The following is a 21,865-nucleotide window of genomic DNA, read 5'->3' on the forward strand; positions in this document are numbered from 1 at the left end:
AACAAAGCACTCATGAACAGTAGAATTAATCATTCATTTGCTAATTCTTCCCTGGGGATATTAACAGAGAAAGCACAATAAGCCAATTTTTTAGGGAAAATCTTCCATTTTCCTTCCTGCAACTCATATTGGAAACCATCATTCTCAGCAAACTGACAGAAGAGCAGAAGATCAAACACTGCATGTTGTCACTCATAGGCGGGTGTTGAACAATGAGAACACATGGACACAGGGAGGGAAGCACTACACACTGGGGTCAGTTGGGGGGAAATAGGGGAGGGACGGTGGGGGCTGGGGAGCTGGGGAGAGATAGCAAGGGGAGAGATGCCAGATGTAGGTGATGGGGAGGAAGGCAGCAAATCACACTGCCACATGTGTACCTATGCAACAATCTTGCATGTTCTTCACAGGTACCCCAAAACCTAAAATGCAATAAAATAAATAAATGGGGGAAAAAAAACAATAAAAAAATAAAAGAATACAGTGGAGAAGCTACTACTCCAGACTAAGACTAAAGGGAAGTTGCCTGTAACAGAGTTATTTTACCATGGCTACTGGAGAGGGATAGGGATATGTGTTATTTGAGAATTTAAGAAGCCCACTTGCTACTTCTATCATTGCTAAAAAAGGACACTTGAACCCCTGAGAACCAGAGGAAGTGAAAAGGGCAAAGGCAGCACAGAGAACAATCTTAAGGCATCTACAGGCCCTATCTCTCCAATAATTTTGAATTGGACAAATTTAAGATAAAATAATTATCAGTAAGTAAGTAAGTCATAATAATATTTTCTTAAAATAAAATATGCAAATATGGCTTGCTTTAAAATACCCAATTAATATGGAAATACCTTCCCATAAAATATTAACTTAATATGTATCTACTATAAGACAAGTTTCTATATATCCCTGAGGGCCAAGTAAGTAGTCTGGCAAAGCGGTGTGCTAAATGAATGAGTCCCACATGTGGTTGTTACAGCATAGTCCTCAAAGAGCTGTATCACAGTGCCTTTCTCTGGCAAAATCCCATAGTGTTATAATAGCATCCAGCTACAGTTCCTCCTAGGTACTGTTCATATAACGGTGACCGAGACACCATGCTGCAACAATGTGTGTGACATCCTTTGTAACATCAAACCATGATGTCATGCTTTGCTGCTGGTAGATTCTTATCCAATGCTTTCAGGACACTTTCCTCAAAGGAAGTTCAAGCTAAATCTTTATACTCTATCAGTTTCCAAGAAGAGCCTTGAGCTTCTCTAAAATTTTCATTTAAATAGCCAAGGTTAATCTTTCTTTGCAGTATATCCAGTATTATTACTTCTACATTATTATAGGTCAAAACCATTCAATTTTATTATAGGCAAAATAATAAAAGAGTCAACTGAGAATAAGGTAGCCAGAGTCCCTGGGAATTGCTGTAGTAATGCTCATGGGACAAGGGTATACAGTACAAAGTGCCACACCAGATCTCATTGGCTAAGAAGATATGCCAACAGGTGAAACACAAGAAAATATACATATATTCAGAGTGTGCAGTAACAGAGTGATATATAGATACAGTGAGAAAAATATTTCAGAGACAAAGTAACAAGCCAGCTCTTTGCAGATGGTATCACCTGGGGTAAGCAAGCACCTTATACCTCACTCTAAAACATAGTCCTTACTGTAAAACAAATAAAACTATTACAGAACAAGTTTCCAACTATTCAAATGGAATCTTTAATCTTGAAAAGACTTTGTTCACCCAACAGTTTAACAGCCATCATTTAAAAATTATATTAAATATGTCTGGGGACCAATTTGTCAAATCTGGCAAAGTTCCTTGTGGTTGGGCTATACCACTATCACTGCTAGATAATTTAACGAAGTTCAATAATGTGACACCTGGGGCAAGTCGCAGTGACTCATGCCTGTAATCCCAGCAGTTGGGAGGCCAAGGCAGGCAGATTACCTGAGGTCAGGAGTTTGAGACCAGCCTGGCCAACATGGTGAAACCCCATCTCTACTAAAAATACAAAAATTAGCCAGGTGTGGTGGCACACACCAGTACTCCCAGTTACTTGGGAGGCTGAGGCAGGAGAATTGCTTGAGCCCAGGAGATGCACTATGCCAAGATCATGCCACTGCACTCCAGTCTGGCCAAGAGAGAGAGGCCATCTAAAAAAAATTAAATAAAAAAATAATAATAATTTGACACCTGGGAGAAAAACAGCAGTGAGCTCTGATGATTTAATCTTTAACACATCTCCTAATCACTGTAAAATCTCAAAAGAGTTTCTAGGAAATTATGCAAAAACATGTAATTACATTAAAGCTTTTATTATTACACATTGAAAGTGTTGACTATATCTAGCAAATTACATTTTTCACCTAATAAATCTGTTACACAAAAATATACAGCAATTATTTCAAGCTTAAAATAGCATTTATATCATATTTTCCTTGAAAAACTAAAAAGCACAAATTGTCTTAGTTATATTAAATAATTCCACAATTATTTTATTTACAATTTAAATAATATCCTCATAAGTATGCTAAAATTTCCAGATTCCCCTATTAAAAAATAGGTAATACTACAACTATCTAGAAGTCATATTAAACAATCATATGAAAGATAATATATCTGTATTAAGACTGGTTTTTTTTTTGTTTTTTTCTGAGACAGAGTTTCGCTCTTGTTGCCCAGGCTGGAGTGTAATGGCACGATCTCGGCTCACTGCAACCTCCACCTCCTGGGTTCAAGCAATTCTCCTGCCTCAGCCTCCCGAGTAGCTGGGACTAAAGGCATGTGCCACCATGCCCAGCTAATTTTTGTCTTTTTTTTTTTTTTTAGTAGAGACAGGGTTTCACCATGTTGACCAGGATGATCTCTATCTCTTGACCTCGTGATCCACCCGCCTCGGCCTCCCAAAGTGCTGGGATTACAGGCGTGAGCCACCGCGCCTGGCAAGACTGTACTTTTTAAAAACAAACAAGAAAGCAAAAAGCTTAAATAAACCAGTAACATGAAGGTGTTATAGGAGCCTGACTCCACTCTAGTCAGCTTGGATCCATCCCTATAATAGAGCTAACTCAAGCCTAGCAAAGTATCCTTCTCACCCATGAGTTTGGCCTTCTGAACCCTGTAAAAGTCTCCAGTCCCTGAAATGCTGCTGCCTCTAGGATTCCTTTCAAATAACCCTTCAGAAACAATTTCCTAGGTCTTAGCTTTAGCACTGGTCTCTTCCTTGGCTCACTCTCTAGCTCTGTGCCAGACACATCCATGGATCTTCCAGCAGCTTCCAATCCAGTTCCCCTTTGTTCTGGTCTTTGCCAGGCTTTGCCAGCCAAAGGCTGCCCCTTTAACAACAAGGCCACCCTGGGCTGAGCCCAAGAGACTTTGTGCCTGTGAGAAGTTATAACTAGCCTAACAAAAGTCCAGTTTTGGGATTCACAAACTACCACTTTAAACTACCACTTCACAACTTAGAACAAACAAGAAGTGAAATATGCTTCACCTAAATTATAAGAAATGGAAGGTCCACATAGAGTTCCTTAAGGTATTCTACCAATAGTAGAATCTCACACCTTAAAGTTTCAAAAGCTCAACACAGATTTCAAAGGTAGAGTTTTATTACAAATCAAAAACAAGATCATAGCCATGAGAAGTATGGAACTCTTTCCAGACTTGCAAGAGACATGAAACTGAAAACTGAAGCCTTAGTAACTATTTATACTTGACATCATCCCTCCTGCAAAATAGAATTTATAGAAAAACAGCTGTTATAGCACCATTTAAAAAAAAAATCAAAAGCCCACTTTGGAAAATAACCTAGCATTTCTCAAAGCATAAAACTACCATATGATCCAACCATTCTACTTCTAGGTATCTATCCAAAAGAAATGAAAACATAAAGGCACACAAAGAATTCACAGACTTCATAGACAGATTGTTCATAGCAACATATATTCACAATAGCCAAACATTAGAAAAAACCTAAATGTCCATCATCAGGTGCATGGATAGTCACACTGTGATATATCAATACAATGAAACAATATTTAATAATAAGAGAAATGAACTGACACATATAGCATAGGTGAACTTCAAAAACATGCCAAGTAAAAGAAGCCAGATACAAGAATATATAGTATATGATTCCCTTTATAAGAAATGTCCAGAAAAGACAAATTTATAAAGACAGAAAGTAGATTAGTGATTGCACTGTATTGGGAACAGGAATGGGGATTATATGTGAATGGCAATAAACGATCTTGTTGAAGAAATGAAAAGTATTTAAAAATTGACTTTTGGTGATTGCTGCCCGACTCAGTAAAGTTACTGAAAATCACTGAATTGTATACTTGAAATGGGTGACCTTTATGAAATATAAAATACAATTCTTTAAAAAAATGAAAAGTATTGGCCAAGTGGGGTGGCTGACGCCTGTAATCCCAGCACCTTGGGAAGCAGAAGAGGGCAGATCATGAGGTCAAGAGATCAAGACCATCCTGGCCAAGATAGTGAAACCCTGTCTCTACCAAAAATATAAAAAATTAGCTGGGTGTGGTAACATGCGCCTTTAGTCCCAGCTACTCGGGAGGCTAAGGCAGAAGAATCACTTGAACCCAGGACTGAGATTGCACTACTGCACTCCAGCCTGGAGACAGAGTGAGACTCCAAAAATAAATAAAATAAAATAAAATAAAATGTATTTCACTTCATGCAATAAATATGTTTCTAAACTAGGCGTGATGGCTCATGCCTGTAATCTCAACATTTTGGGAGACTGGGACAGACAATCACTTGAGTTCGAGACTAGCCTGTGCAACATGGGGAAACTCTGTTTTCACCAAAAATAAAAAAATTAGCTGGGCATGGTGGTGCAGATCTGTAGTCCCAGCTACTCAGGAGGCTGAGATGGGAGGATTGCTTGAGACCAGGGGACTGAGGCTGTAGTAAGCTGAGATCAAAGTATTGCACTACAGCCTGGGCAACAGAGCAAGACCCTGTCTCAAAAAAAAAAAAAAAGGTCCTAAAAGTTTATATATTTGATAAGATAACCACAAGCAAAAATAGTATTCAGAAAGAGGATATAAGAACAGGAACAGGAGAAATTTTAGAAATTATTTTCTGAGAAGCACACACAGATAAATATGGATAAAGGTGAAACACTCCATGGTATGGACAATTCCTTGCAAAAATATAATTTCTCAAAGTTGGGCTCAAAAACAAGTAGAAAACCTGAATACATCAATAGACATAAAAAAAAAAACTATTTATCAAAGATTTCTCTCTTAAAAAGCTTCCATGACTAGTCAGCATTTCCATGGGTGACACCAACCCTCCACATGGCCTGTGGATAGGTTTGAGCTTGTGGGTTCACTAGTGAAGGGAAAATGCCTGGCAGAGCAGCTGTCTGCATATCATTGCAAAGGGATTTATCAGTGGCAGGAATATAGTCGTAAGATTAAAAACTAGAGACCAAATCTCAGAAATAGTTAAAGGAAATACTTGGGGATAGAGGTAATTTACAGCAAGAATGTCAGCAGGGACTTGTGCCATAATAATTAATATACAAAATAGGAATTGTAGTTCTATTTTATAGTCACAAACACAGAAGCCAGCAACATATGGGACAAAACAATGAATTATACAACATGGCAAAGTTGAGTTTATTATCGGCATTGAAAATAATTTTTAATAATGGGAAACATTAATAAAATAAATCACAGCAACAGTTCAAATAAGAAAATCTATATATCGACTTTAACTGACTAGAAAAGCATTCAATAAAATCTACTACATATGTCTTAAAAAAATAAAATATAAGATACTGCTTTAATACAATAAAGACTAGCTCTCACAAATCAATAATCAACACTCTGCTTACTTAAAATGAATACTAGAGTTCTTTTTATTACCAAAAAAAGATTAAAATGCTATTATCATCAAATTATACAGTTCAGAAACTTTTAGAAAAAGCATTAAGGTAGGAAATAGTAGTAACATTTTGAAAAGAAAAACTCTCATGATTTGCCATTCATGTTATTGTCAAACTAGAATGTTATATTCAAACCCAAGAGAAACAATAAAAATCCATTAGCAAAAATGAGAAAGTTCAATAAGGTATAACAGAAATCAATGGCTTTCCTATATAATGCCAATAAATAACTATAAAATATGATGGAAAAATATTACATCCACAGTAGCAACAAAAACAAATACAATTCCTAGAAAAATATTCTACTGGATATATTCAGGGTCTACAAAAATAAAAATACTAAATTTTACTGACATAAAAGAATGCTTAACATTTTTAAAAATACACTGTGATGTTGGATGAGGAGACTCAGCACTGTAAAAATGTCTATTTTTTTCCAAATTAAAATATAAGTTTAGTGACAGTCCAATAAATTCCAAAGGAAGAATGGCAAAATTATTCTGAATTTCCATTTTAAAAGATGCAAAAATATCTAAGAAAATTTTGCAAAAGAAAACTAATATGGGAACGTATTTCCATACCAGCTATTAAAACACATTATAAAGCTACAATAAACAGTATGATGGTACTAAGCCCTAAAATCAGTGAATAGATCTTCAGAAGAGATTGCTTTGAAAAAAACATCAAAATATGTAATAACCGAATCTGATGAATAAATGTTCATAAGCCAGTAAGGGAAGAAGAGAATAATACAAAAAATGGTGTGGGGAAAATCAATAATCTCTACTTAGACTTTCACCCAATATCTTTCTGCTGCCTACAGGGCACTAGATATTTTGGTTCCTTGCACTTTTCAAACCACATTTAATAACATGGCTATCTCTGTTCCAAACTCCTAAGCCACCCTTCTGTCTCTCAAGCATGCGAAGCTTGTTCCTGCCTTGACCCTTGCTGTTCCCTCTGCATGGGGGCCCCTTACTTTCAAACATCACCTCCTTAGAGATGGCCTGTCCCTGAAAACCAATTCTCAGATGTGCTATTTTCATCTCACACCAGGCACTCTCTATAAATGGCACTGTCACTCTCTGAAATTACCTTTTTTAACATGTTCATTGTTTGTTTCTCTGGCTAGATGTAAATTCCCTAAGAGTAAAGTCTTTATTTCCTTTCTTCTCAACTGTTCAGGGTCTAGAGAAGCTTTCAGCATTACTACAGGCTTAGAAAACTTGCATGGGTGCGTGCATACATATATCTGTATATATATATATAAGTTTATATGTATATGTATCTGCATATTCCTATATATGGGGGGGTGAGCATGTGTGTACATATACATATTTGAAATGACATAAGGATTCCAAATACAGATTGTCTTATACATAATAATTTTGTATTAAACGTACAAAGGAACAAATATTTACCATAATGAATTTAGTGGACAGCAAGACATTCAGTTACAAATTTATTAATAACAGTGAGATATCTACTGTTATTCATTATCATCACATAACATCATCATTTAATTATAATCTTATCCTCATCACTTATTTTTATCATCATCATCAGCCACACTGTAAACAGAGCATGATGAGACTCTTCGAGAGCTAACGTTTAATTCCAATTGAATTCAGACCCTGTCTTTCACCCATGGTGATCCTTACTTTCCCTACAAACTCAAGGGCCCCAGTTTAAACCAATCAAGAGGTAACTAATTGGAAATGCTTCCTCTAAATGAGAGAAGGCAAGACAATGTGCTCTTTTGAACAGAGTTTGAGTGTTCCTTATCTACCCCTGCTCCTGCTTCTCTCTCTCCCTCTCCCCCATCTCCACACCATGTCCCATTCTTCACGGGCAACCCCATCTGCTGACATCTGTCATGCCTCATGCTTCAGTTCCTAGTTGTCCTCCCACCACTTACTGTAAAATTGTGGGGGGCTGGAGGGGGGTGGGAAGACTGCTATAAGCATCATGAAGTGAGAAAAACCATTTTGTTGTTATTGAAATAAGAAGACAAGAAGCTGGGAATCTGTAAAATACACTTAAAATTTAGTCACTGGATCTTTCAAGATCTGAGAGCTGTACAACAGAAACTCTTCCCAAAAAAAAGAGGCTATAACAGATTTTTTTTCCTAATTGTTATATGTTTCACATCATAACCAACCACAGTCAACAGACAGCATTTGCTTCTTCGTTGGGGGGCTACGTGTGGTTTTTGTCAGGTTCCCTGTGGTAAAAGAATCAAAGAATACTGCTGAAAGGAAACATTCTTCAATATTCTTAACCGTATGGGACAGTTTAGTTACCCACTTCTTCCAGAACAGGAGATGTACAAGAAAAAAAACTGGACTGAATCGCTCAGATAATATAGTTACCTGTTTTTATTAAGCTTTTTTCTTTTTGAGGAATGTTTCACAATGAAGTATTGGACTCACTGCTGACCTCTGGAAAGGTCCAATGCAGCCTCAGGACTAGTGTGGCCAGACCAACCCACATGTTTGGTTTTATTAATACATCTGTCCTAAAGAGTGAAATTTCACAAGTATGACCCCATGAAGAAAAACCGATCCCCAACCTTTTCTTCATAATTTTGACAAAACAAAAACTGGCTCTTCTTTTCATTTTTAATCCTTCTATATTTTTATCAGCCTCCTATGGAAGTTACTACTCAAAGGTTAAACTCTTGTGTAATCTACTTAAATTTATTTATTGAACATTAAGAAGAAACATTATGTAATGATACTTTTCCATCCATTCCAATCAAAAATATATATTATTGGATCCATTCTGTAACCGGAAGCTAGCTACACATAGACTTATTTAATTTTCCTCCAGTTAAAAAAATTTTCTACATGTTCCATAGCCCCAGAATTGCTTCATAAGAAAAAAAAGTTTAAAGAGCATATTGTTTTTCATGTTCCTGCTCTTTAACCAACTTAAGACAATACACAAACTGAAACCATGAAACAAAATCATTCTACATAAAAATAAGATAAACATTTTTGTATCACATCATGATTTTTATAGTATAAAGAAAACAGCTACCTGCCACCTATGTTTAGTATCGATTACAGGCAAAAAATGAGCACACTGCATGTTTCTCAGCCCAGGTAACCTCCATTTATGCTATTATTTAATCCTTTATATGTCTTGTAACTACAAATTTGCATTGAAATAGAAAGAAAGATGCCCAATAGAGGTTTCTGCCAATATCTCAAAAGAAATTTTGCTTCAACCCCAGTATTCTAAACTTCATGCTCTGATAGGTATGACCATATGTGTGTCTCCTTCAGGAACAGAAAGTTTTTGGACTTGGATGTCTCCAAAGTAAGTGAGGCAGTTTGGTCAGAATGGACATAAATAAATATCCCTTCTTTTACTGAGTATTTAAAGTCAATGAATTACAAATGTCAGCAAGCAGAAAACACAGATTACCAACAGGGACAATGATTTCAAACAGGGATGGAAGGCAGTTATCAAAATAGAGACCCAAGAACCTAACTTTCCAAATCACACCTATATATCTACATTCAGCTTTCAGAAGCTAGTTCAAACATTTACCTTCTTTTTTGCTATCTGACTCTTCCTCACCTGGTCATCTCACCTCTGTCTCCTGGCTAGTCCTATCCTCTGGTTACCGAGTCAATTTGACTCCCAACCTGGAATTTAGCCCTTATACTGTGTTAGGGATACATCAGTGAAGCAAAGAAAATCTCTGCCCTCGAGAAGCTTATATTCTAGGGGTAGGAAAAAGACTATAAATGAAAGAAATAATTAAAATATCAAATAATAGATGGCCATACATCAATAATGTTAGTCAAACTTTTTTAACCCACAAAAATGGCAATGTTATAAGAGTTCATCCATATATTAAATGGTAATAAGTATTATTTTTTAAATGAAGCAGAGAAGGAGAATAGGTAGTAAAGTAGATGAGAGCATGAAGGCAGAGAGGGTTGTTGAGCATTTAATATGTGGCTAATTCAACTGAAGGACAGATTTTTAAATTTTATTTGAATGAATTAATTTAAATTTAAACAACCACAAGTGGCTAATGGCTACCTATCCAGTTAGTATGGTCCTAAGTCTTGCCTCTTAAATGCCTTTTTAAATTGACAGTCTTCCATCTAGCTGGTTCTCAATTGCAGACAACTTAGACTCTAATTCTCATTCTTGGTCTCTCTGTCTGAATTTCTGACCTCAGACTTTCTTCCTGAGATGTTGTAGAAATGCTTCCAGAAAACGATGGCCCAATGCTGCCCAGCTCAGAAGCATGAGCCTGGCAGAACCCTGGTCTCTGCCCACTTGCCCATGATAAGAAGAAGGATAAAAACCCTTTTGTTAAGAAAAGTGAACATTAACTAACCAGATTTATTAAACATTAAACTTAGACCAAATGTAAGAGATTAAATCCAGCAACATACTAAAAGCACTCTCCAAACCTAAAATTCTAGGTAGACAACTATTTGTAAAATTATTTTGTATTCACAGGAGAATCCCAGTACCAGAAACCTCACAGAAATACACCACCACATCAAAGCATCTAACAAACACCAAGTATTATTTAGCATCACATATCATGCAGCCAATCCTCTGAATCATTAATCAAAAAGTACAACTTTCTCTTTCCTGCTGTTCTCAAGGAAGATACTTCTATACCCAAAGTATTCTTTTCATAATTTACTGTCATTCATAGGAAACTTATTATATATTCTTACACAAAATATTGGGGTAACTCCTGCCTTTCATTCTACATTCTTAAATGTATTATAGCTATTTGATTTCAAATGAATATATATTTCTTATTATCTGCCAGACTTCATAACCTACCGTCAGTAAGTACAGTTTCAAATATAATATTTAACTGGCATAGAAAGGTGAAGTAAAATATAGTAAGAAAAAACTTTACAAATGGATAAGAAAGAGGATTCAGTGTGTATCTGACAAAAGCAAGTCCAGCTCAACACTTACTGATTTAGCACGACATCGAGAATGAACGATGTTCCAAAGGCATCAACCTGGAAGCTTGCTCGGTCGACGTGAGTCAACTATAATACCAAAAAGATAAAAGGTATTTATTATGCAGCCATATTAATCAGACAATTAGTCTTTCTTATGATTATTTCAAAACACTTACAGTCTCATAAGAAAATAATTCAACATGGAGAATCAGTGAAAACAAAATTTACACCTTCTTAGAAGCCAAGTATTCACCAATCTGAAGTAAATTACCACCCGATCAAGGAGGCCAAGTGCCCTACTTTTCTAGTTTACCTCAAGTGGTTAAGTATTTCATTTCCAAGATGACTGCACTTCATTCATCTTATCTGATTTTAAGTGACTAGCTCCTTTAAAATGAAGTTTTGTACATTTGGAATAAAAATAAGTAAGATATGCTCAATTCAAGAATAAAATAACATGGTGAATATGATCTATTTAGAAAGAAGATATATAAACCTCCCAAAAAAACCTTTTTCATTTATCATGAAGACATACTTTAAAAATAGTATTTCAGTTCTAATTTACCAGACCTAATTTCATCAAGGTTTCCACATCTTCCTTAAAACAAAATTGAATCTCTGCACATCTATTGTCAGTATGCCCTATCAAAATGTTCTTTTGTTAAAAAAAAAAATCATTATTTCCTATGCTATCCTAGGAACTCCCAGAGAGAACAAGGGACTCTTAACTAAAATATATAGTGTTTCCAATAACATTAATACTTGCATACTGAACACTCATGTGTATTAATTGAAAAGAAAAAAGGAAGAAAAACTGTGTGTTCCATTTGATTCACTAAATACAAATAATAGCTATATCCAAACAGTAGGAATGCAAATTATTGGAAATTTTTGTGTTTATGTTTCTACAGTATCCAAACCTCTAAAATAAACATGTACAATTACTCAAATGAAAAACATGTGACAAACATTATTTTAGAAATTAAAAGCCACATGAGCAACTGCACATAGTATGTGAGGCCAACAGTGCTGCTGCTCCCTGAGAACCAGGGTATCCCAGGAAGGGACATCTTAGGTTTCTGTGGGGCCACAGGGGACCTCAACCATCCCTGAAATTTCACATACATTAAACTATGAGATTAGGTGAAAGGATAGAGTCTGATTAGTAATAATACAGCTTTTTGGAAAGGAAGGATAATTCTTCTGTTTTAAAGTCTGTTCTCCTATTTTAAAGAAGTTAGGTATGGGACAATCCTGTACCTCTGTTGCTAATACATTCTAACCCTCATAAAACCTCAAAATTTAACAACTACCTGGGTACCTCTCAGCCTCATTAACCATTCAACCATAACTCCTAACTCTTCTCAGCTAATACCCAGCATCGACTAAACTTTGTTTTCTTTTTTTATGGTAGTTCTTGGAGGTGCAGCTTACTCTTCATTTACACCTCTACCACGTATCATATCCCTCAGATCTTTTAAAGGTGACTCCTTATCAAAACCTCAAATGTAAGCCCTAGGTTTTCTAATATAGCCAAAACAAAACAAAAACAAAAACAAAAAACAAAAAACCTTTTCCCTGGATTTCAGAATCTTCCATAATCACCTTCCCCACCCCAGGCATAATGGTGCACAAGCACCTACCCATAGCCCACCCACAGTCAGTTCTCTCTTCTATTCTTTAGTTCAAAAGCTGTGTTCATTCCAACACTTTCTGTGGTTTTTTCATTCATTAATTTTGCTGAGCCCTTTTCTGAACTAGACCTTTCACCAAAGCTGTTTCCCAGAAATGGCCCTACTCATCCTTCAAGATTTAGATCAAGTTCCACCTGTAGTCATCTAGGACTGCCAAAACAAAATACCACAGACCGGGTGTGTTAAATAGAAATTTACTTTCTCACAGTTCTGGAGCCTAGAAGTCCAAGGTTAAGGTGTTGGTGGATTTGGTTTCTCCAGAGGCCTGTCTCCTTGGCCTGCAGATGGCCATTTTCTGTGTGTCCTCACATAGCCTTTTATTTGTAAGTGTACATGCCTTGTGTCTCTTCATCTTCTTATAAGGACACCAGTCATACTAAATTAGGGTCCCACCCTTACAACCTCATGTAATCTTAATGACCTCCTAAAGGTCCCCCATTTCCAAACATGGTCATGTTGAGGGTTAGAGCTTCAACATATAAATTTGGGGAGGGCACAATTCACTGCATAGCACCCCTCTTGCATGAAACCTTTCCAACCAATTCTAGCCTCCTCTCCTCCTCACTACAGGACTCAGTACTGACCAGGTACTCAGTTAATCTCCTGATTGCCTGATTCATTTGAAGGTAGTTATCAATTCCCTGGATGTATAAATGTACAACTGAACAGCTATAAATTACCTGCTTATAGAGGCACTCTTTCCATCAGAGTTGCTTTTAATGCCATGTCAATAAATAACATCACTCCTTCTACCTAAAGCTCCTTGAGTTTCCTAGAGTGCTAACAACCATATTTTCGGAAGGGCCTCTGCTTATCAGAATTGATGTTTCAGTTAAAATGAACCTCTCCCTCTTCCATTCTTCTTGTAGGACTATTGATGCTCTTATCTCAATTTCCTTTGAATCAGAAATATTAATGTTGCAAATTTGTGTTGAACAAGGTAAGGACCACATGTCATTCACCTTGATATCATGGTTACAGCTTGGATTGAGGTAATGTTAACATTCTGTTTGGCAAAGTATTTACTATCTACATTAATTTTAATTATTTTCTTTTTTCCTGCAGCTCCATTTTACATCTGGTATCTTGTTTTATTGATCTCAGTGATGTCCCAAAGAGAAACTCATGTATTTACATTAAAAAAAAAAATTCACTGACAGAAAACTTAACTACTGGTTAGTAAAAATGTTTGCATTATTGATAGTAATAGGAACAGGAGTATGTTAACATAGTTTCAATATAAGGCAAGCCTCCTTAGTCTGTATACAGATTGATTTATTCAATAACATTTTTTTCTTATTTTTAAATTATACTTCACTCAATAACCTTCTTTTGAGATTCTACCAAGTCCTAGGAGCTATTTGGATTTAGGGGACAAAGTAGTGAAGAAAACTGATCATGTTTCTGCTCCTGTGGAGTTTATGTGATAGCAGAGGATACAGAAAATAAACAATTAAATTAAAAATGTTTAGAAAATAAACTTACTATTCTCAGACTTAATAAAACAGGGAAATGCTGTCAAGAATGACCAGGGAAGATGGAGGTCTAACGGTGTCCTAGAAGGCCTCCAGAAGGAAGTAACATCCAGGTAACAACATTAATAACTAGAAAGAATCTATGGTAGAGAGAATAATGACCCCTAAATATGCCTATGCCCTGATATCCAAAACCTACAAACATGTTTCCTCACACGGAAAAAGGGACTGTGCATATAGTGTTAAAGACCTTGACTTAAGGAGATTATCCTGGATTGTCTGGATGGGCTCAATCTAATCAAATGAGTCCTTATAAGTGGAAGGCAAAGGGGTTAAAATCAGAGAAGAAGATATGATGATGGAAGTAGAGATCAGAGTGATAAGAGGAAGAGGGCAAGAATCAAGGCATGCGGGCAGCAGCCTCTAGAAACCAGAAAAGAAAAGGAAAAAATCTCCCTTCGGGCCTCCAAAAGGAGCACAGCACTGCCAATACTTCATCTTATCCTTATAAGATCCATTTCAGGCTTCTGACCTCTGAACTATAGACAATAAATTTCTGTTTTTTTCAGGCAACTAAGTTTCTGCTAATGTGTTATAGGGACAACAGGAATCCTAAAAGAGTGTCACTGGTATTGCCCCTGAACATTTTGAAAAGCAGCTCCAATGAGTTGATTGCATCAGTATTCAATGTCACTTTCCTCCATGGTTTGGCTAAAACCAAGACACTTCCAGCAGCAAGACTGAAACTCATAAGGCCTTAAGTATCAAACTGAAAACACAGGACTCCCCAGTCAAACCAAACTTGCAGTGGTGATCACTAAAATAAAAGTGAGCCTGGTTTCTCTGCATTTTGTGTAGCCTTCCAACACTCAGAAACCTACCTTCCCCATGTTTCTGGCTTATAAATAGGCCAAAGAGAAGAAATATGGTTTCTTTTTTTTTCTTTTTTCTTTTTTTTTTTTTTTGAGGCAGAGTCTCACTCGGTCGCCAAGGCTGGAGTGCAGTAGCACAATCTCTGCTCACTGCAACCTGTACCTCCCGGGTTCAAGAGATTCTCTTTCCTCAGTCTCCTAAGTAGCTGGGACTACAGGTGCATGCCACCATCTTGTATTTTTAGTAGAGATGGGGTTTCACTGTGTTAGCCAGGATGATCTCGATCTCCTGACCTCGTGATGTGCCCATCTCAGCTTCACAAAGTGTTGGGATTACAGGCATGAACCACCATGCCCGGCCTGGTTGCTTCTTAAAGTTATCTTGGAGAAGGAATAAAGTAAGTAGAATTACAATGAATTGGTATATTATCAGGCTTATCATTTAACACCACTGAAGTGAGCCAGGATGGCTCTCAGAAAGTTACTCGTAGACCCTACCATTTTAGTTGAAGAAAAAAGGGTATGTTTGAGAAGAGAGAATCAATATAGTATCAATATTTTCCTTTGGTGGGAGAAACAGGCTAAGATATCGCCAAGGAAAAGTTCTAATATTTATTAACTGTAAGCTGAAGATTAAAAAGTAGTAATACCTCTCTGAGATACTAGAAAAACATAATTTTGCAGAAATGAGCTCTTTCAAATTACTACACAAGAATGATGACTTTAAAAACTATTAAACAAGTACTTCAGGTATCACAGAATAACACTGAGAATTCCTACAGCTCATATAATACAAGATTCTGTTTATAAATAGGGAAACTGAGGCCAGCAGGGGCAAAAGTCACATATTTGGTGGCAGAGTAGGCATCTCAACTCCTGGTAGGCCTTTTTCATTATATTTGAACCTTTGCTTTCATTCTATAGCTTGGAGGTACTTGCAGGTTTTACTGGGTTCTAATGAAAAATTATTATAATAGAAGTCTTCTCAGTATCATGACAATGCTCTAAAGAGCATTTTTAGAAGATATAACAAGAAAATCAAAACATAAAAAACAATCTTCACAACTCCATTTTCATCCAAAAGTCAACAACATGACCACAGCTGACTCACGGCACATGTCCTAAGGTCAATTTGATAACAACCTTACAAACTCAGAATTATAGTTAAAAATATTACATTGAAATCCATCTTTTAATGAAAAAAAATTACATGGATATGGTAAAGTATGTGTATTTAGTATGTATGTGTTTTAGGGACTGAGACAAGCAAACAGGCTAACATTTATAGAAATTGTGAAACAAAAGATTCAGGGGAATAATGGAAAAATATAAAATAACTCTCTAGATGGCAGGAATTCTTAATAAATCAATATAATATAAACATAATTCTAATTTCTAAATGCGAAAATGAAGCATAGAATTTTAGGACCTGAAGAACCTGATACAAACCCCAGATTGGAGCCTGATTATTATTCATGGGCAACAGATGAAATTAAAATTTGAAATTAATATAACACTCATATTCCTCATGCATTTTGCTTCTTCACAGCCTGTCCTCTTCTCCTCATATCTTCTAGAGTCAGTGAACCAAGTCCAACCTACCTATCCCAGAGAGCAAACAAAACGGAACTCTTAAGACTGCCTTATTCATAACCAATTTTTAAAGCAAAGTTGGCTGTACAACATTCATGATAGAATCAGAACTCTGACACAAGGAGAAAAACGAGGTACTTTAGGTTTTTAATTAAGTCCAACCTGAATAACAAATCAATGCTTACCAATGGGATGGGAATATTACCAATCAAATGGTAGTATACAATAAGATAACTGTGAAAGTAATTAATATTATTAAAAAGAAAGGTTTAACGCATATAACAGAATCTTTAGGTACTGTGTCCTAAACATGTATTTGCCATTTAACTGCTTCATCTCAGTTTTAAAAAACCAAAAGTATAATTCTTGGAAGTCTAACATTTTCAGTTCAATTAAAAAAATATATATGTCAATAGCAAATATGGCTTGTACATATGATCCCTCTTTTCTACATCAGAAAAGGCAACTGAAAAATCACCATCGCCTTATGAAAACTTCTGGCAAAAGATTGATATTATATCTCTATTCAGATGAAGGTTTCTCATTCTAGAATTTGTTGTGGCCACATCAAGGTATGGGATTAACTTTGTGAAGCAGAACTGTATTGCAATGGCATCTGTTAACAGGCAGTTCTACCCAACAGGTCTATCTATATGTAAATTGGTGTGATATATTTAAGAACATTAAGGTTTTCTGTCTGTATTTTTATACTTATGACTCCATGTTACTCTCCCTTCTCCATCTCAGCAACATCCATAGTTTCCATAAGCTGATTATATATTGTATCTAATTTACACATTATCTTTAACCAAACTGTTCTTGAAATCCAACCATCTGCATTTAGTATTACAAGAACCAGAACAGTGCCTGGCAACAGGACATTTTAAAAAAAAATGAAACAAAACAAAATAGCACAATTTTTAAAGAACAAACTTTACAGAGCTGAGCTGCAGTTGAATTCTGGGTCTTCCATTTACCAGTGGAATAAACTAGAGCAGGTTGTTTCATGTCTCTGAACTGAAAGTCCTCATCTCTTAAAGAGCAAAAATAATAATACACACTTTGTAGATTTCCTGTAACAATTTAATAAGTGATAGTCCATACAACACTTTTAGTGCCGACCATACTAGGCCATGTGAAAGAAAGATGAGTTGGATATGGCCCTTGCACTTAGGAAATTCAAAGTCAAAAAACGAGGCTACTAAATAAATTATTACAAAATGAGTATAAGTCTAACAATAGATATATATATATATATATATATATATATATATATATATATAAAATACAACAGCAGTCCTTTGACTGTAGGGATACAGAGGAATGCACTGGTGCTCCTCAGATTGACAATGTAAGGGAAAGCACACCAGGAAAAAGGAACAACAAAGGTACAAAAATGGCAAACAGCACAGTACAATCAGGAAATTACAAGGCACGCTATATATTACTGCTCTATAATGGAAGATCAAGCTGGAAGTATATCAAAGAACTTCTAAACTGGTTATTCTCAATCCTAGTTCCACATTAGACTTCTTTGGTGATATAGTTTGGATTTGAATTCCCACCCAGATCTCACATGGAATTGCAATCCCCACGTTGGAGGAGAGGCCTGGTGGGCAGTGACTAGATCATGGGGGTGGACTTTCCTCCTTGCAGTTCTTGTGATAGTGAGTGAGTCCTCAGGAGCTCTGGCTGTTTAAAAATGTGTAGCATCTCCCCCTTCTCTCTCTCTCTTCTTCCTGCTCTGACCATGTAAGACATGCCAGCTTCCCCTTCACCTTCTGCCATAATTTGAAGTTTCCTGAAGTCTCCCCAGAAGCAAAAGCCTGTACAGTTTGCAGAACCATAGCCAACTGAACCTCTTTTCTTATAAATTATCCAGTTTTCAGTATTTTGTTATAGCAATATGAGAACAGACTAATACATTTGGGAAGCTTTTTTTTTTTCCTTTAGAGATAGGGTCACATTCTTTTCCCCAATCTGAAGTGCAGTTGTGCAATCACAGGTCACTGTTACCTCAAATTCCTGGACTTAAGTGATCCTGCCACCTCAGACCCCTGAGTAGCTGGGAGTATAGGCATGTGCTGCCATACTTGGCTATTTTTATTTTCTAATTCTTTTGTACAGACAGAATCTTGCTGGAGTGTAGTGGCTATTCACAGGTGCTATCATAGCTCAATGCAGCCTCAAAATCCTGGGATCAAGGAATTCTACCTTAGTCTCCGAATTAGTTGGGATTGCAAGCATGAACCATCACACCCAGCCTGACTTGGGAAACTTTTTACAAAATACTAATGCCTGTGCCTCAAATTCAGAGATTCTGATACACTTGGTCTGCAGCGGATCCCAGGCATCAATATTTTTTAAAGAGCTATCCATGTCATTATAAGGTATAGCCAATGGTTGAAAAGCAATATTCTAAACCAACCTAAGAAATGTACTCCTTATCCTGAAAGCCATAAAAATGGATTAAAGACCTTTGTGATAACAGATTTCAATAAATAGCTCCCTTCCCTTTCCTTCACTATTTATGACAAAATGTTTAACTTTCAAAACTAAATATTTACTTACTAAATTCCTGCATTATTTCTTACAAGTAAAATATATGTTCTTGTGACAATTTACTACCTAAATTTTGTTGTTGAGTTCAACCAAAATAACAAGTTTTAAAAGGCCTTTTCTAAAAGGGGGAAATGAGGTAGGGAAAGCCAAACGGAAGAAAAAGAAATTCAATCAGAGGATCTTTCCAGCTAAAGTAAGGGCCAACATCTCTATAAGCACTTTGGCACATTTTCTCACAGTAGAACCTCAATATACTTTACAAAAAAAAAAAAAGGGAAAAGGTGCGAAATATTGGAATTCCCATGGTATTTTTATTATTTTCGAGACAGAATCTTACTACATTGCCCAGGCTGGTCTCAAACTCCTGAGCTCAAGTAATCTCTCCACTTTGGGCTCTAAGCCCATATTTTTTAAAGAGCTACTCCATGTGTGTCTAAAGAATGGCCAATTCCCATGGAATCCTCATCTACTTATACTTGCTTTCCAAGTCAAATTTCCATTCTTGCTATTTATTTTATTTGACATGAAAAATTTTACTTGTATTCATCTGTTCTCATACTGCTATAAAGAAATACCTGAGACTGGGTAATATATAAAGGAAAGAGGCTTAACTGACTCAGTTCACAGGGGTGGGAGGCCTCAGGAAACTTAGAATCATGGCAGAAGAGGAAGCAAACACATCCTTCTTCACACGGCAGCAGCAAGAAGTGCAGAGTGAAGTAGGGGAAATGTCCCTTAGAAAACCATCAGATCTCATGAGAACTCACTCACCATCCCGAGAATAACATGGAGTAAGCAGCCCCACCATTCAATTACCTCCCACCATGACATGTTGGGATTATGGGAACTACAATTCAAGATGAGAAGTGGATGGGGACACAGCCAAACGATACCACAACTGATGCAAACATTTCCTAGGACAGTGATTACAACATGGATATCTCACTACCCAGGAATTCCTAGACAAAGGCTACACATGCCACGAAAGAATGGCTTTCCTTGGATAAGATGATGAACTTTTGAAAGGCATTCCCTAAATTTAACCTGTTAAGTTGCCAGTTCTGAGGGCACTAAAAGCCCTGGACTCTTGTGATTCCCTGGCTGCGAAGGTCCTTTCTCTCCAGTGACCCCTGCTCCAACAAACCAGGGGCAAAGACAGACTATGCTGACACTGGCACCAGCTCCTACTTTCTCATCTCCATTCAGGAAGTCAGGCAGCCTCATTACCTATTTATGCTTCAGCTATCTTCTGATAAATCAGTCTCTCCATCATCTTGGCCATTAACTGCCCATTACTAGGCCTTCAATTTAAGGCCTGAACAAGAAAATGCTTACTTACATAATCCTGAAAGTCAAAGCAGACCTTTAAGACACTTAGTAGGCTGAGAACAATACAAAATAGTATAGTTATCTCAAGCTATAATTAAATCTGAGTGCAAGGAACTCTAACATTTAGATGCAACAAAATCAGCAAACAAAAATCCCTCAGACAAATCAGCCCTGGGAAATAGATACTCTTTTGAGGTACAGGAAAGGCCTGGGAGAAATGAGATGACAGCTCTCCCAGCCCCACTATTGGCTTGGTATTTCATTTAGAATTAGAAAAACTTTTATCTTCATCTTGTTTTTCCCCATATGTGAACTGAAAATAGTCATAGAATGCTGTGAGAAAAACACTTAACATTTTTCTTTATGGTAAAGAGCGTATATAAAAGCTCATTGCAGAGAATAATGTAACTATCAAAAGCTAAATAAAAGGTAAAAAGAGGAGAGGAGGAAAAAAGAGTAAGTGGCTGTCAAGCCACTACACTCTCAAACGAATAACTAGTCAGTTTAGCTCTCAATCAGGTACTTTTAAAAGCAGAATTAGAAATAAGAATTGTCTCCGCCAGCTGGGTCACAATCTCTCCTGGAGGCAACTTCAGAAGTAGGCCATGTCCAAATAATAAAATTAAGAATGGTGAGTTCCTCAGAACAAGGTTTACTTCACTCAGTTCTGTAATATTAATGGATTTTTCTTTGCTTGATTTCATTTGCTTATAAACATTAGAGGTATCTGAAAGTAAAGGCTCACTTTTACTAAAGGGCTAGCTCCAAGTGTTTGAAGACAGAAAAATAGAAAATAGCATTGTACAAAATCCCATGATAAACAGCTAGCACATAGGAATTCCATAGCATTTCCTTTGGGAAATAATTTCACATGGTGTATAAAGGCCTTTTCTCTCTTAGAACTAAAGAATGAAACATATAATTCTAAAGGATGTTCTGCTCACACATTTACATATAATAAACTATGCAACTATGTTTAAAACTCTGAACATGGGACTATATGCCTTCTATACTAACATATCTCACTCATCTAAAAGTTTTCCAAGGACACAGTCAAGAAATAACCTAAAAGCAAAGCACCTGCTGAAAAAGAAGAGAAAAATAAAAGCACTTAAGTCCCTAATCTTAAGGATATGCAAACAACGAGTTTTCACCTATGACTTGACAGTCAACCACCAGAGACTTTCTTCCTTTCGTTCTTTTAACTAAAAGCTTTCTTCACTGGGACACCAAATGAGAGAATTATACAGACAAGAACCACTGCAAAATTTGTCATTTTTTTTGTTTGTTTGCCAATTGGCTACAATGAAGACTGGTAGGAAGAACACACTACCTATAGATGTCTTAATTACCACAGTAAGGAAAGGAGAAGATGGGAGTGCGTGTCTGTGAGAGAGAGAAAGAGAGAGAGAGAATAGACTACCAGCCCTCTCTGAGAAAACCATGTCTTAAAACGAG

General features: G+C 36.5%; 1 protein-coding gene across 12 annotated transcripts in view; it reads right to left on the bottom strand.

Annotated features, from left to right (window-relative positions):
* ADAM22 (ADAM metallopeptidase domain 22) overlaps positions 1–21,865 on the bottom strand; it is a 253,225-nt gene that overhangs the window by 206,691 nt on the left and 24,669 nt on the right. For all 12 annotated transcript variants that reach the window (XM_017536485.1, XM_017536483.1, XM_017536480.1 and 9 more), the window contains exon 3: positions 10,893–10,969. In XM_017536485.1, the coding sequence (XP_017391974.1) occupies positions 10,893–10,969 (77 nt within the window). The remainder of the gene's footprint in view (positions 1–10,892; positions 10,970–21,865) is intronic.

This window comes from Cebus imitator, unplaced genomic scaffold (assembly GCF_001604975.1).
Source record: "Cebus imitator isolate Cc_AM_T3 unplaced genomic scaffold, Cebus_imitator-1.0 Scaffold98, whole genome shotgun sequence".
Taxonomy (NCBI): domain Eukaryota; kingdom Metazoa; phylum Chordata; class Mammalia; order Primates; family Cebidae; genus Cebus; species Cebus imitator.